The sequence below is a fragment of the Archocentrus centrarchus genome, chromosome 20 (genome assembly GCF_007364275.1).
Source record: "Archocentrus centrarchus isolate MPI-CPG fArcCen1 chromosome 20, fArcCen1, whole genome shotgun sequence".
NCBI classification, from domain to species: domain Eukaryota; kingdom Metazoa; phylum Chordata; class Actinopteri; order Cichliformes; family Cichlidae; genus Archocentrus; species Archocentrus centrarchus.
The window spans coordinates 32,713,572-32,726,969 of record NC_044365.1 but is presented as its reverse complement, the minus strand read 5'-3'; the positions used below and the strand labels follow the sequence as shown (position 1 = coordinate 32,726,969).

Below are 13,398 nucleotides of genomic sequence, written 5' to 3'. Positions count from 1 at the left end.
TTGCAACACTTTTTTAAAGCCATTTTCACAGTTAGCAAAGAGAGGTGCCAGCTGGGGTTTTGCTGCACAGTGAGCCATGATTCATTATGTGACCTTTTACAAAGGTCACTTTTAAGTTGTTATTAGACACTAAAAGCACCCCCAGTGATTTATTTATGGTGTGGGTCGCAGCTTTCCTTCCTACTTTGTGTTTCCAACAAATGCATTCAGACCCACAGACCTGGAGAGAGTGACACGACAGGAAATGCGTAGGATGTTTGCCTTCAGACTCGCCACGCCAGCCAGAGTTCATTTTTTCCTTTTATTTGTCCAATTTGAAGACGTATAAAAGCGTTCCCTGGGAAGCCCCCCCGATCCCAGTGCAGCTGTGCGAAACAATCACCAGCACACACACTGAAACGGGATTACGAGGCAAAGCCTGCAATGAAAACGGAGAACAGAAATCTGTCAGCGCAGCGCCCGTGTGAAGCTTTCAGGGAAACAAAGAGAAGAAATGGAGGCACAAAGTGAAAAATCCTCTCCTTCAAAACAAATTAAAGCTGAGTGTCTCCTCCACTCACTGTAGGAGGATTGACTTTGCTCCCCCTCCCCCTCCTGATCTCCTCTTTTCTTTTCCTTCCATCAATTTGTCATCTCAGCCTTAATTTTCCTCCCACACCTGTTCTTCGTTCTCCTGCTTTTGTCTTTTCCACTCGTCCACTCTCCCTGATAGCACTGCTGTTTTTCCCTCTGCCCTCTCTTCCATTTACTCCTTAAAGGAGTCGTTTTTAATGTGTCTGCTGTAAGTGCTGGAATGCAAAAACTATCGTTTGAATGGAGCGATGTATAAGACTAACTGAGAGCTCAGTCTGCCTGCAGTTCATGAAAGAGTCACAGTCTTAAATCTTCATCTGTGTTTCTGGGCATGAATTTGATTCTTGTTTCCTGACACGACTGCTCATGCATCCAAAGTCATTTCTACTGATTTGGGTCCATGCACGCAAATAAAGCATTTTCCTCTTTTAAAAGGGAAAAAAGTCCGTATTTGGAGGCTGGAGAGGTCGATGGTGGAGCAGATCGCATCCACAGACCCACCTTTGAGTGTCTGTTAAGTTTAGGCATAGCTGGCTCTGACTGCATGACGGTTTGTCCACTTTTTAAACTGTGAGATTTACTGTACAGCTGAAAAGTCAAATGTAGGCACATGATGAGAAGTTCGAAGCCTTTATAGTCCTGCCTGGTGTTTATGGTTATGAAGACACACTTTACATGATAACCTTCTGAGTTTAAGATAGTTGTCTGACCCCTTGTTTCTCTGCCTTCTCTTTGGGCTTTCCTCCTCATGTCCATTTCTTTCTTTGTCTTTCTGTCCCTTCCTGCCTCTCCATCATCTGCTATAAACACAACACAGACAAAGCAAATTACTGCAGCTGCAACACCATTTCCACTCCATCTTTTTCATCTCTCCATCACCTTCCTTTCTTTGTTCTCACTTTTCTCTCTCTGTTCTTACTTCCCTCATTTTTTTCTTCCTCGCTCTCTGACGCCCACCACGGGAGTCCTGAGAGCCTCCAATCAATCAGCGTCTGAGAGGCTTTTATTTTTAGAGCGACTTCAGCCAAGTGGGAGGGAAATGGAGAGATGGAGGGAGAAAGTACACATAGAATTAGAAATATTAAAGCTCAAACAGCAGTGAAGGCGACGCGAAGAAGAAGAAGACGAAGATAAAGGAAGGAGAGTGTGAAGCAGGTGGAGAGGAGAGCTGCAGAAAGTACAGAGAGGAGAAGAAAAGTTCGGCGTGCTGCTGCTTTCACCGTCAGCCTCCGAAACTCAAGAGTTGCTGGAGCCGGTCGCCTTGGCAACACGTTGCTCAGCACATCTCTGTGTTTGGCTGGTCGGTACAGCAACAGTTGGCGGGGGCAACCCTTCCATTAGCATCTGGAAATATCTCCACACTGCAAAAAATAATGCAGATGGTCTACTGAGATTCTGAAGCTCAAATCCTTAATTATCAATATTTAATATTACATTTTAATATTGCACTCAATCTCATTGTTGTTATAAAAGACAACTTACCAAAAACAGTGATGAATCAAATCAGTCAGCATGTATTATTTAGGATTTTTAATGGTAGTTTATCCTGTTAAAAGTCTGATTATTAGAAGAATCATGATGGCACAGCTGAAACATTCACCCCCATCTCTGAACCTGCCTCCACCCCCTGTATTATTTTTTAAAAAGTGTGAGTGGCTGAGGAGGCAGGTGGTGCTCCACAGAGGCCCTGTCCTCGCCACAGTCTCCTGATGAACACACACACACACACACACAGGTGGAGGACCTTGCGTGCCCCCCCCCGACAGATTAATCGCTCTCCCTCTTGTGGCCCGCGCTGGTATCTGCATCTGTGCTTCTCATCAGCGTCACTGTAGATGAGACACAGGACTCAGAAAAGCAAAGAGTCGTTTTAGGTTCTCTGCTCATTATTGAGTAACGATAAACATCATACTGATGTTCTTCAGGTCTTTGGATGAATTATTGGTAAATGTTTGTCGGAGCCACAGATGCTGTTGATGACGTCATGAAGCTCTGATGTTGTGAAACTGCACAGAAACAGCAGTAGTAGTACTTTCAGGGCTGAAACATGAGTTTTTTATGTCTTGGAAATAAAGTCATGGCTTCGTTCAGAGACGGCCTTCAGAAACCTGCTGGAGCTGTAATGAAGATGAACGAAGCTGAAGTTGGTTTCTGACTGCAGCTTCCGATTCGGGAAATGGCTAAAGGGCCATTCCACTTAATTTTTCCCTACCTTCAGCATCTTTAATCTGCTCTGCTTAAAAAACTACAACACCTACACACCTCAAATCTGGACTAGCTTATTCTGCACTAATAGCAGAGTATTTAAAACCGTGTGTGATTTGTAAAACCTTGATCTGATTTGTGAAACTTCAATAAGATAAGATAGTGTTTATTTGTCACATGCACAGTTATACACAGTACAATGCACAGTGAAATTTATTTTGTACCTGCAACCTTATATACACACACATATAAATAAGAAGAATAAAAATTAAAAAAAAGTAATTCACACTATACACTATACTCTATATACTATACACTATACACACTTTTTAAATTATAATATTTACATTGTGCAATAAAGGTCCAGTTAGGGCTCAGAGTTGAGCAGACGGATGGCTTGTGGGTAAAAACTCTTCTTCAACCTTTCAGTCTTAGCCCTCAGGCAGCGGTAACGCCGGCCTGATGGGAGCAGGGAGAAGAGAGAGTGTCCAGGGTGGCTGGGCTGTTTTAGGATCTTCATGGCCCTCAGCCTGCACTGCTTGGTGTAAATGTCCTGCAGGTTGGGGAGGGTGGTTCTGATGGTCCGTTCAGCTGAACGAACCACCCTTTTTAGGGCCATGAAGTCCTGCTTGGTGCAGTTTCCCATCCAGGTGGTGATGCTCCCACGCATGATGCTCTCGATGGTGCAGGTGTAAAAGTTCCTGAGCACCTTGAGTGGGAGCTTGAAGTCTCTCAGCCGCCTGAGGAGGTAGAGACGCTGTCTGGCCTTCTTCACAGTGATGTTTATGTGATGAGTCCAGGACAGGTCCTGTGAGATGGTCACTCCCAGGTATTTGAAGGTGTCCACTCTTTCCACCTCAGCACCACTGATGACAAGTGGATGGTAGTCCCTCTGCTGCTTCCTGCTGAAGTCCACGATCAGTTCCTTTGTTTTGCTGACGTTGAGCAGGAGGTGGTTCTCCTGGCACCAGTTCTCCAGGCGGGAGACCTCTCTCCTGTAGGCTGTCTCCTCATTGTGAGAGATTAGTCCCACAACAGCAGTGTCGTCAGCAAACTTGATGATGACGTTGGACTCTGACGTGGCCTCGCAGTCATGGGTGTACAGTGAGTACAGCAGAGGGCTGAGCACACAGCCTTGGGGGGATCCAGTGTTGAGGGTGAGGGAGGATGAGGTGAGGTGACCCACTCGTACCACCTGTGGTCTGCTGGTCAGGAAGCTGTGAACCCACCTGCACAGGGATGGGCCCAGGCCCAGGTCCAGCAGCTTAGAGACCAGCCTGGAGGGAACTATGGTGTTGAATGCTGAGCTGTAATCTACAAACAGCACTCTCACATAGTTCCCCTTACCGGTGTCTATGTGTGAAAGGGTCTTGTGGAGGAGGAAGGATATGGCGTCATCTGTGGATCTGTCTGGCCGGTATGCAAACTGTAGTGGGTCGAGGGTGGTGGGCAGTGAGGAGGTGATGAATGTCTTGATGAGTCTCTCAAAACACTTCATCACCACAGAGGTGAGCGCTATGGGCCTGAAGTCATTGGGGCTGCTGGGGTGTGGTTTCTTTGGGACAGGGACTATGATGGACTTTTTAAAGCAGGTGGGAATCACACACAGTTTCAGTGAGAGGTTGAATATCAGTGTAAACACAGGTGCCAGCTGGTCAGCGCAGGTCTTAAGGACACGTCCACTAATACCGTCTGGTCCAGCCGCTTTCCTGGTGTTTACACGTCTAAACGCCCTCCTCACGTCGCGCTCCGTCACAGTGAGTGTCTCCGCCCCTCCGGCCGGGAGCGCAGCGGGCTGTCGGCTTCCCGACTCAAAGCGCGCAAAGAAGATGTTGAGTTCATCAGCCAGAGAAGCGTCGGCACTCACCGGGTGTGTGTGTGGTGCTTTGTAGTCCGTGATGGTGCGTAGTCCCTGCCACAGTCCCCTGGGGTCAGACTGTTGTAGTTGCTGTTCCAGTCTGCGGCCGTAGCGATGTTTAGCCTCTTTCACCGCTCTGCGGACGTTGTATGATGCAACCTTGTAGTCCTCCATGTTCCCAGAGGCGAGGCCGGAGTTGTAGGCAACGGTGCGGGACCTCAGGGCGTCGCGGACAGATTTATCCACCCACGGCTTCTGGTTGGGAAAAGTCCTGATGGTCCTCCTAAGTGAAGTGTCTTCAACAACTTTCCCAATAAATCCCACAACAGTTTCCGTAAACTCCTCGATGTCTCCGCCCGCGCTGCTGCGAAACATGTCCCAGTCGGTTGAATCCAACGCACCCTGCAGAGCGGCCTCTGTTTGATCAGACCACCGTGTCACTTCTCTCACAGCAGGGGGTTCCTGCCTGAGCCGTTGTTTGTATTTCGGCATGAGAAGTACAGTACATAAAGGCACATTTCAGCACTTTTTATGCCTCTGGATCACACTAGAACTGCCCCAGCTCCAAAACTACAACACCTACACACTTTAAACCTGGATTATATTATTCTAAACTGATAGCAGAATAATTTAAACCAATATTGTGATTTGTGAAGCCTTTATCTGATTTGTGAAACTTCAACAAAAGGTGATTTCAGCACTTTTTTCCATCTGGACCACACGACAACTGAACTCCTCCTTCTCTGAAATTTGCATTATTTTGCTGTTATTTCCACGTTTAACTTTCTGTTTTCTCTAATTTTTTTCATCTTCAGTGTAGCAAGATTTGGTCTTGTGTTCTTTTTATCTCTGTTACCAACTGGGATAATGCTTCCAACAACTTCATGATCTCTTTCTTCTGGTATTAACTTTTTGCTCTTCTTTAACACAGAAAGCACTCCTACATAAGTGCTTCTTTTTCAGTGTCGTGTATCTGCTTAAACCCCCAGTTGGTCATGGTAGATGGCTGTTCACACTGACGATGGGAAGGTTCTTCCAGGTTAAATGAAGTGTTTGCTCTCCGTTGTCGCTACATGCTTGCTTGCTATAAGGGTTTGCTGCAAAGTTAAACACAAATGCAAATCATTGTCCACTGTGGCTCCATGCTGAACAAAGACTGAATGTTGCAGGTCCATGACTGGATGCAATCTGCTGGGTTTCCTCAAATAAAGAAACTGCTTGGAACAAGTGTGAATAATAATCTGAACTTTACTGGCTTGTTTGATTGCTATTATCAGTTGAAATGTATGTATTATTAGGTTTAACTGACCTTTTTTTAAGGTAAGGCTTCCTTTAGGTTAGGGGAGGTTCAAATCCAGGGCTCCAGGGCTGGTGTCCTGCAACTTTTTAATGTATCTCTGCTTTAACACACCTGAGTAAAATAATGAGGTCATTAGCACCTGTTCTTCATGCTCATTGACTTGTAAAAAAAGACCAGTAGTGCAACAAAAACATTTTTCAAAAGAAATCTGTTGTTTGAAATTCCACTGGTCACAACAAAGATAGGTAGAAATCGGTGAGGTGAAGCAGGGTCTGAAATAATGAAACATGTTAGCGTAAACCCTTTGTAACCTTTATTAGAATGTAAAGTAAATATTTGTATTTTTAGAAAACAGTTTTTGCCATTACATTTTTGGATGTAACGCAGGCATTCATAAATGCACTGGAAAACACCAGAGCACTAACCAGGGCTGAGGCAGTGGAACAAATTGAACATGGCCAAGTGGAGGAGAAGTAAGAGAATTAAAATGACTGAAGCAATATGACAATCTAAAAATAATCATGTATAAGAAACAGAAAAAGAATTCAAGTGTTTCATAACTTAATGCCTTTTTTGCAGTGAGAGAGAGGAGAGCTTCTCATGCAACTACGAGCAGAAATAGAGAGACGATCAAATCTCTAAAATCAAAGAAAAGCTGTGAAATAAAAGTGTTTACAAGTTTGAAGTTTGGCATGTTTATGGTTTTGACTAGGGCTTGTCATACTAACACACACTTGCCTAATTTGACTTTTCTTTTCATTGTGCTCTAATTATTTAGCCAGTACGATAGAAAAATCTAGTCCAGGTTTGAAGTGTATAGGTGTTGTAGTTTTTTAAGCAGAGCAGATTAAAGATGCTTATGGTAGGGAAAAATTAAGTGGAATGGCCCTTTAGCCATTTCCCGAATCGGAAGCTGCAATCGGAAACCAACTTCAGCTTCGTTGAAGATGAGGGGGAGGTGGTGGGATTTACTTCTGCAGGGAGTTTTTATGCAGCACCTCCATTTAAAAACCTGGAAGCATCAGCACTGATTTTATAACATTCTTCTACAGCGTAACACCCCCCGCACTCACATCTGACAGACCATAATAATAACAGGTGGTAACTGGTGGTCATGGGCTGGTTTCAGGTCTGAGTGACAGGCAGCAGGTGCCCACTCAGACCGAAGGATCCTGTTTCCCTTCTTTCTGCCTCTCTGCGGAGGACAGAAGTCCCTAAATGGACCTATTGATCTTTCTTTGAGACAAGTGCTTCATCGCTCCTCCTCGCTCCTCCTTGCTGCTAATTTCTGCTCAAACTTGGGGTTTGCTTCAAGCCCATCTTTGTTCAGTTATTCTTTCAAGTGCAGGAAATGTACAGAGTGTCACCTTGGTGACGTTTGAAACTCACTCGACATCCAAAGCAAGAGAAAAACAGGAGCTCAGATTTCTCTCTTTCCATTGAGATTAAATATTTATATTTAATGCTGCTTAAAGTTGGTGGACACCCTTCTGATGATGTTCCACAGTGAATGTTCTTTTTGTCTCATTTCATTCTTTAGCACATTCATGTGTTGCATCATGGATTCAAGGTTTCTTTATTGTCATATATATGTAAACATATAATGAAAACATAATGAAATTTTGCGTTCAAGAACACTCATACAAGAAATACAAAAAACAGAAGCAAACAGGGGGGGCAGGTGTCCTGAGATCATGCAGCTGACTTGCAGCGCTACCTTTAGCAGAAGAACAGAAAGACACTGGGATAGGTAGGTTCAAAAAAATCATCTCGTACTGTATTCATTATAAACACCTTACGAGGTTCCAAAAAACACCTCAGCAAAAGCATATTTGCACATTTAAAGCCAGGATAGCAGTATGGTGGGTAAGGTCAGGTCAGGAGGGGATGCAGACGGAGACGAGAGGGTGGGGGCATTGTGGAGCCCAGATGCCAGCTCCTAGCCAAAACAGTTCGCTGATAGTGATGGAAGTTCATCAGCGGCCGTGGTACACCAGATCCAGCTTCACAAATTACAGAGAGGGCTGAGGGGGAGAGTGACCGTCACACATAGCCCTGGAGAGATATGATTGCCAGCCCAAGGCCGGCTAGGGAGCCGAAGTCCTGATAATGCAGATGTTGTTTTGGAACAGGCTGCTTGTTTTTTCCAACAGCCTTCAGTCTCACTGTGGAACCCATTCAGTAATCCAATATTCCAAATTCATTAGTTACCGTCCTCACTGTGCAGAACCAAACCTTATCTCCAGATCGAACCCCTCTCGCCTGCGAGCACGTTCTACTCACCAACCCTACGGCTCAGGTCCACCAGGCTTTGAGTCTGACTTTGTACGGCCCTGCACAGCCCATCCACCTGGGTCGGCAGCCTCTGCAGATGTCAAACTGCTGCCCAGATTTTCTTAATTTGCCAGTAAATCAGGTATCCTCCGAGCCCAAACAGAAAAGATACCGCTACCAAATAGCCGAATATATAGATGTCTTCCACGTCCTCGATCTCCAAGGCTGAGAAGCACACAGGTCTCCACGAGCTCCAAGAATCGATGACGTATCCAACCGGGTCTGTTCCACTCGGACACGCAGGCTCCCCTTTCCCCCATCTCATAGTGGAGAAAATTCGATCAATGGTGTTCAGGGCCCAGTTTGCCAGATCCATGTTGCTCTCAATCTTATTCTTATTCGGACAGTGTGTGAGAGACGCTCTCACAGCAAGCAGCAAGCAGGAGAGATGGGGAGGGCAGGGAGAGAGGTCGAATGCGACCGTCTCCATCAAGAGCAGGAAGAAGAAGGAGCTGCAGTTCCTGTTACTGAAACATGAAGTCAGTGCAAACACCTGAATCCCTAATCAGTTTTCTATGATTACAGAGATCCCTCTGCTTTGATTCTGCAGGCCCACAGACATCTGAAGCATGGCAGGTTTACAGCCATCATTCCTGGAGGATTATGAGGCTCAAAGCCAGGACAGTTGTTATTTGTCTTCCCAGAGAAACTTTCATGTCGCATTCGTGTAAATGAACATATTTGAGCTCAGTCAGCAGCAGCTGCACCTCAGCTGAGTTATTCCTGCCTCTCCCAGAGAATCAGCTCTGACTTTTTGCTCCTGACATCTTAAAGAGTTTTTCACATGCAAACATGCATACATCAGGTCAGTGGGTCACAGCCTCCTGACCTCAGGAAACTGAATCAAATTTGCATTTATGATCCTTTAATCACAGTCTTGCATGCAGATGAACTGAATCATTTTCTCTTAGCAGGTGGAAATTTTTACATCTCTAAACCAAATAAAGAATTTTAAAGAAATCAGCAGATTAACTAAAAACGGAGGAAGGAGGGGTTTCTGCGTCACTGCAGTCGGTACGGTGAACATTTATCTCTGTGATTTTGTGTGTTTTCAAGGCAACATTCAAAGGCTGGATGGAGATCATGTATGCAGCGGTGGACTCAAGAGCTGTAAGTTCAAGATGGATTAAATATGATTCCAGCTGAGAATTTAATCCTAAAGTGGACAGTCATGAGAAATGAAAACAGATTAAATGAGAGATTGTTTTTAAAATGTTCCACAGGTGGAGGAACAACCTATCAAAGAGATCAATCTATATATGTACCTGTACTTCGTCATCTTCATCATCTTCGGCTCCTTCTTCACCCTCAACCTGTTCATCGGCGTCATCATCGACAACTTCAACCAGCAGAAGCGAAAGATAAGCACTGCAGCCGACACAGAGTCACAGACTGTCACAGGAAGCACAGTGATGTCATAGCATACTTTTACTTTTAAAGCTAAACATTTGAAATGAAAGCATTACTGACCTGATTATAACAAGTTTGCAGGTTTATAAAATGCTGAGACTGTAAGAACATAATGTGTGAGCTGCTAATAGATGGTTAATAATTGGCCAATTCATGTAAAATAACAGTGGTGTTGTTGGTTTGTGTACTTAGGAGGACAGGACATCTTCATGACTGAGGAGCAGAAGAAGTACTACAACGCCATGAAGAAACTTGGCTCCAAAAAGCCCCAGAAGCCCATCCCCCGGCCTCTGGTACCAACACACCTGAAACACTCACACTGTTTAGAGCCAATGTCCACATTTTTATATTTTGCTTTATTGTTTTTATTACATTGTTGCTACCTTGTTGTTACATTGTTCCTACATTATTGTACATTGTTGTACATTGTTGTCTTTTGTCTTTGGATCAAAAATAGTAGCAGTGGTTTTGTTTCCATCCAAATTTATGTTAAAAGTGTTTGTTTAACGCCAAATGTGTCATCAGGGACACGGCGTACTTCAACGGTGCTGCCGTTTGCAGACTTCTGGCAACAATTACCGTAATAACCCTATACTGGGTGTGAAGTGCAATTTCTCAGCTTTCAGAAACTGAAAATTTTCCAATAGGACAAATGATTGCATAATTAATTAATTGATTTAAAGTTCCTATCATCTGCCACCTCAGCAGTGATACGCTTGGTGTTAACTGTTCACAGCTAGTAGGGGCAGGTAATGGGTGCATCAGCTGTGATTTCCCGGTGTTATAGGGTTAAAACAACAATTAAGTCTAATAAAGCTAATTTATCTAAACAGCATCTAACAAATCCCTCCCAATAAAATGTTTTTACACTGTAAAATTTATGAATTAAAGATTTTTTAATATATAGTCCTTCATTTTAAATTCATTGGATAACAGATTTACAGTTTGATGGCCAGTGAAGTATCAAAGTGCTGAGTTTGTATTTTATAGATGTTCACTTTAAATTTAAATATGAGGCCTAAGAGGTGTCGGTGTAAATGAGGAAGAACATCATCAAATATCAGCGTGAGAGCGAGGCCAAACCAACAATGTGCTATATTCTTACAAAGAATGATCAGTTCTGTCAGGGCTGGCTGTGGTGGGCAAGGCAGAGGACCCAAAAACAGGACTCATGAGGCAGGAAGCTCACTTGAAATCCAAGGCTTTAATAACATGACTTGGCAACATAACATGAACTTAAAGTAAACCCAGAATTAGACATAGAGACACAGCTGCAGAACACACAATAGAAGTAACGACTACAGTTAACTGGCAACGCGATGAGAACAAAGTGAAAACACAGACAATATATACACAGCAGGTAATGGGCAAATGGGAAACAGCTGGGAGGGAAACACAGGAAGCAAAACTAAACCCAAAGCACACAGACCAAAGACCTACCAAAATAAAACAGGAAGTAACCTAACATTGTACACACTGGCTTGACACCTGGGGATACTGACACAGAGGGATAACAGGAACATAACACAAGGAGACAGAAACAGAGACCCCACAAAAACACAGATCTATACAAACGGAACATAAAACACTGGACCACCGGCCCAAAACCATGACAAGTTCAGCAACACCGAAACACCTGAAAGAGCACACAAGACCACCAATACGGGTTGATCACAAAATCCCTTCGTTGGTTAAGAAAAACGATTTCACCACATCTAACCAAGCGACACCATCAGGAATGGAATTACAACGTTTACAGCTAGGTGCAAACCACTGAATACGCTCAAGAACGAGACGGCATCAGAGTTAGAAAACATCTAAAAGAGCCGGCACAGTTTGGAATGATGGGAAGAGGAAAGTATGGAGAAGGAGAGGATGAGCTCATGATCTGAAGCAGACCATGTCTGATGTGGAGGCAGCATTATGGCAGGGGCACGTATGGCTGCCAGTGAAATGAGTCACTGGTATCATTAATGATGTGGCTGCTGATAGAAGCAGCAGGACGGACGGTGAAGCGTACACAGCTCTACTCTCTGCTCACGTTCAGACTAAACTGATTGGACAGCACTTTACAAATGGATCATGACCCCAAGCAAACTGCAAAAGCACCCCACCTTCACAGCAAAGTTGCTTCTTTCTGCTTCTGAGCTCAATATGCTAATAGATGTTGGTGTGTGTGTGCGTGTGTGTATACCTGAGTAACATGTCTGCACAACAGTTGAGTGTCTGCTTGTAGAAAAGATTCTGGCCAATAATCATATCAGACTGTAGCGGGATGACAGACATGAATAATTAATCAAGCAAGCTCTGTGTAAATCATGCAGGGGTGCTCTCTTAGTGTGGGGGCAGGCTGCTGCTGCAGGACAGTGCTGCAAAATTCACCTGAACACATGAAACAGAAAATCTGCCATGACAGCTCAACAACTGCAACTGAGAACTCTCTGAGCCTTTCTTGGAAACAATTTTTCAATAAACTGCTACATTAGTGGCTATTTAATAACTGTAGCCACTCTTTTTTTTTTGTAGAAAAAGTAGACAATAAATGTCTTGTCATCGCTGTTTTCTTTGTAACCGCGTGTGAAGCTGAAGCTTGAGTGGGGCTCGTGTGGCTTTGAGATTTTGAGATTAAGGCAGTCTATGGGTTGTTAGGGTCATCACAATGTCTTCTAAACTCCAAAACTATTCTAACTCAAAGGCACACGGAAATTCATGTTTAAAAGGTTTTTCTGATTTTCCTCAGACATATTTGTAAATTCTTGTCCTGGAGTTCCTTGTAAGTCGCGTGAGATCCATAAAGATATAAATATAAAGGCATGTGGTGAGCTAATATATAACTAATGACTGCCTGACAGTCATCTGTCAGCAGAATGACGTCCAGCCAGTCTTTAAGTTTACCCAGCACAAAGGTCCTCATGGATCCCGCCGCCATGTCATGCTCCAGCTGTTCTCTAACGTCAAAATAAAGAAGAGGACTTCAAACTCAGCCCAAACCACCAGCTGCACACATACAGAGATTCTTTCATTCCTTTATTTATGTTGAGATATAGAGCAGTGCTACACTCCTTACTGGTGCTCCTAACTGGCTACTTTTGAAAGTCATTTTGATTTAAGTGCAAACACGAGTTTCTGTCTGGCCTGTTACAGTTTTCAGTCTCAGGCTGTTGGCTGACATCAGTTAAGCAGCAGCTGTCAGCAGTCCCACACTCTGAAACACCCCTTTCAGATCAGGTCATCGACCCTCTCCAACAGTCTTCAGATCTAAAAACACACCTCTTCTGATGCTCCTTCTCAGTCTAGGCTCAGTTTACAGGAGCGTCTTAACATCATTAATCAACCAAAGCACATGAAATCATTTCATGTATTTCCTCAGACTCAATAATTAAAGGATTGTTTTAGTGAGATGATGAGGTATACTTTATTTATCCCAAAAGTTGGGAAATTCTGTTACAGCAGCCAGAACAACAAAAACTTTTCAGGCTACAGTCACACAAGAGAAAACAGTGGCTGGAAACTGCTGCACAGCCTCTCATTAATGAAACCGCGTGCAATCAAATTGCAATCTTCTTGCATTCAAAATGGTTGCTTCAAAGGTCTGAGACCACTCGCAGTCAGTCAGTGTCTTTAAAATTGCTTTGATGTAACAGTTTTTGATTGAAAGGAGTCAAGTAGGCACTTAAATGCAATCTGTTTGCAATACTGCAATAAATCTTCATTATTT

General features: G+C 43.8%; 1 protein-coding gene across 1 annotated transcript in view; it reads left to right on the top strand.

The window, feature by feature from the left end:
* LOC115799203 (sodium channel protein type 4 subunit alpha-like) overlaps positions 1–13,398 on the top strand; it is a 330,533-nt gene that overhangs the window by 293,734 nt on the left and 23,401 nt on the right. Inside the window, exons 28-30 of the mRNA XM_030756224.1 lie at positions 9,327–9,380; positions 9,494–9,631; positions 9,869–9,973. Coding sequence (XP_030612084.1) covers positions 9,327–9,380; positions 9,494–9,631; positions 9,869–9,973 — 297 coding nt within the window. The remainder of the gene's footprint in view (positions 1–9,326; positions 9,381–9,493; positions 9,632–9,868; positions 9,974–13,398) is intronic.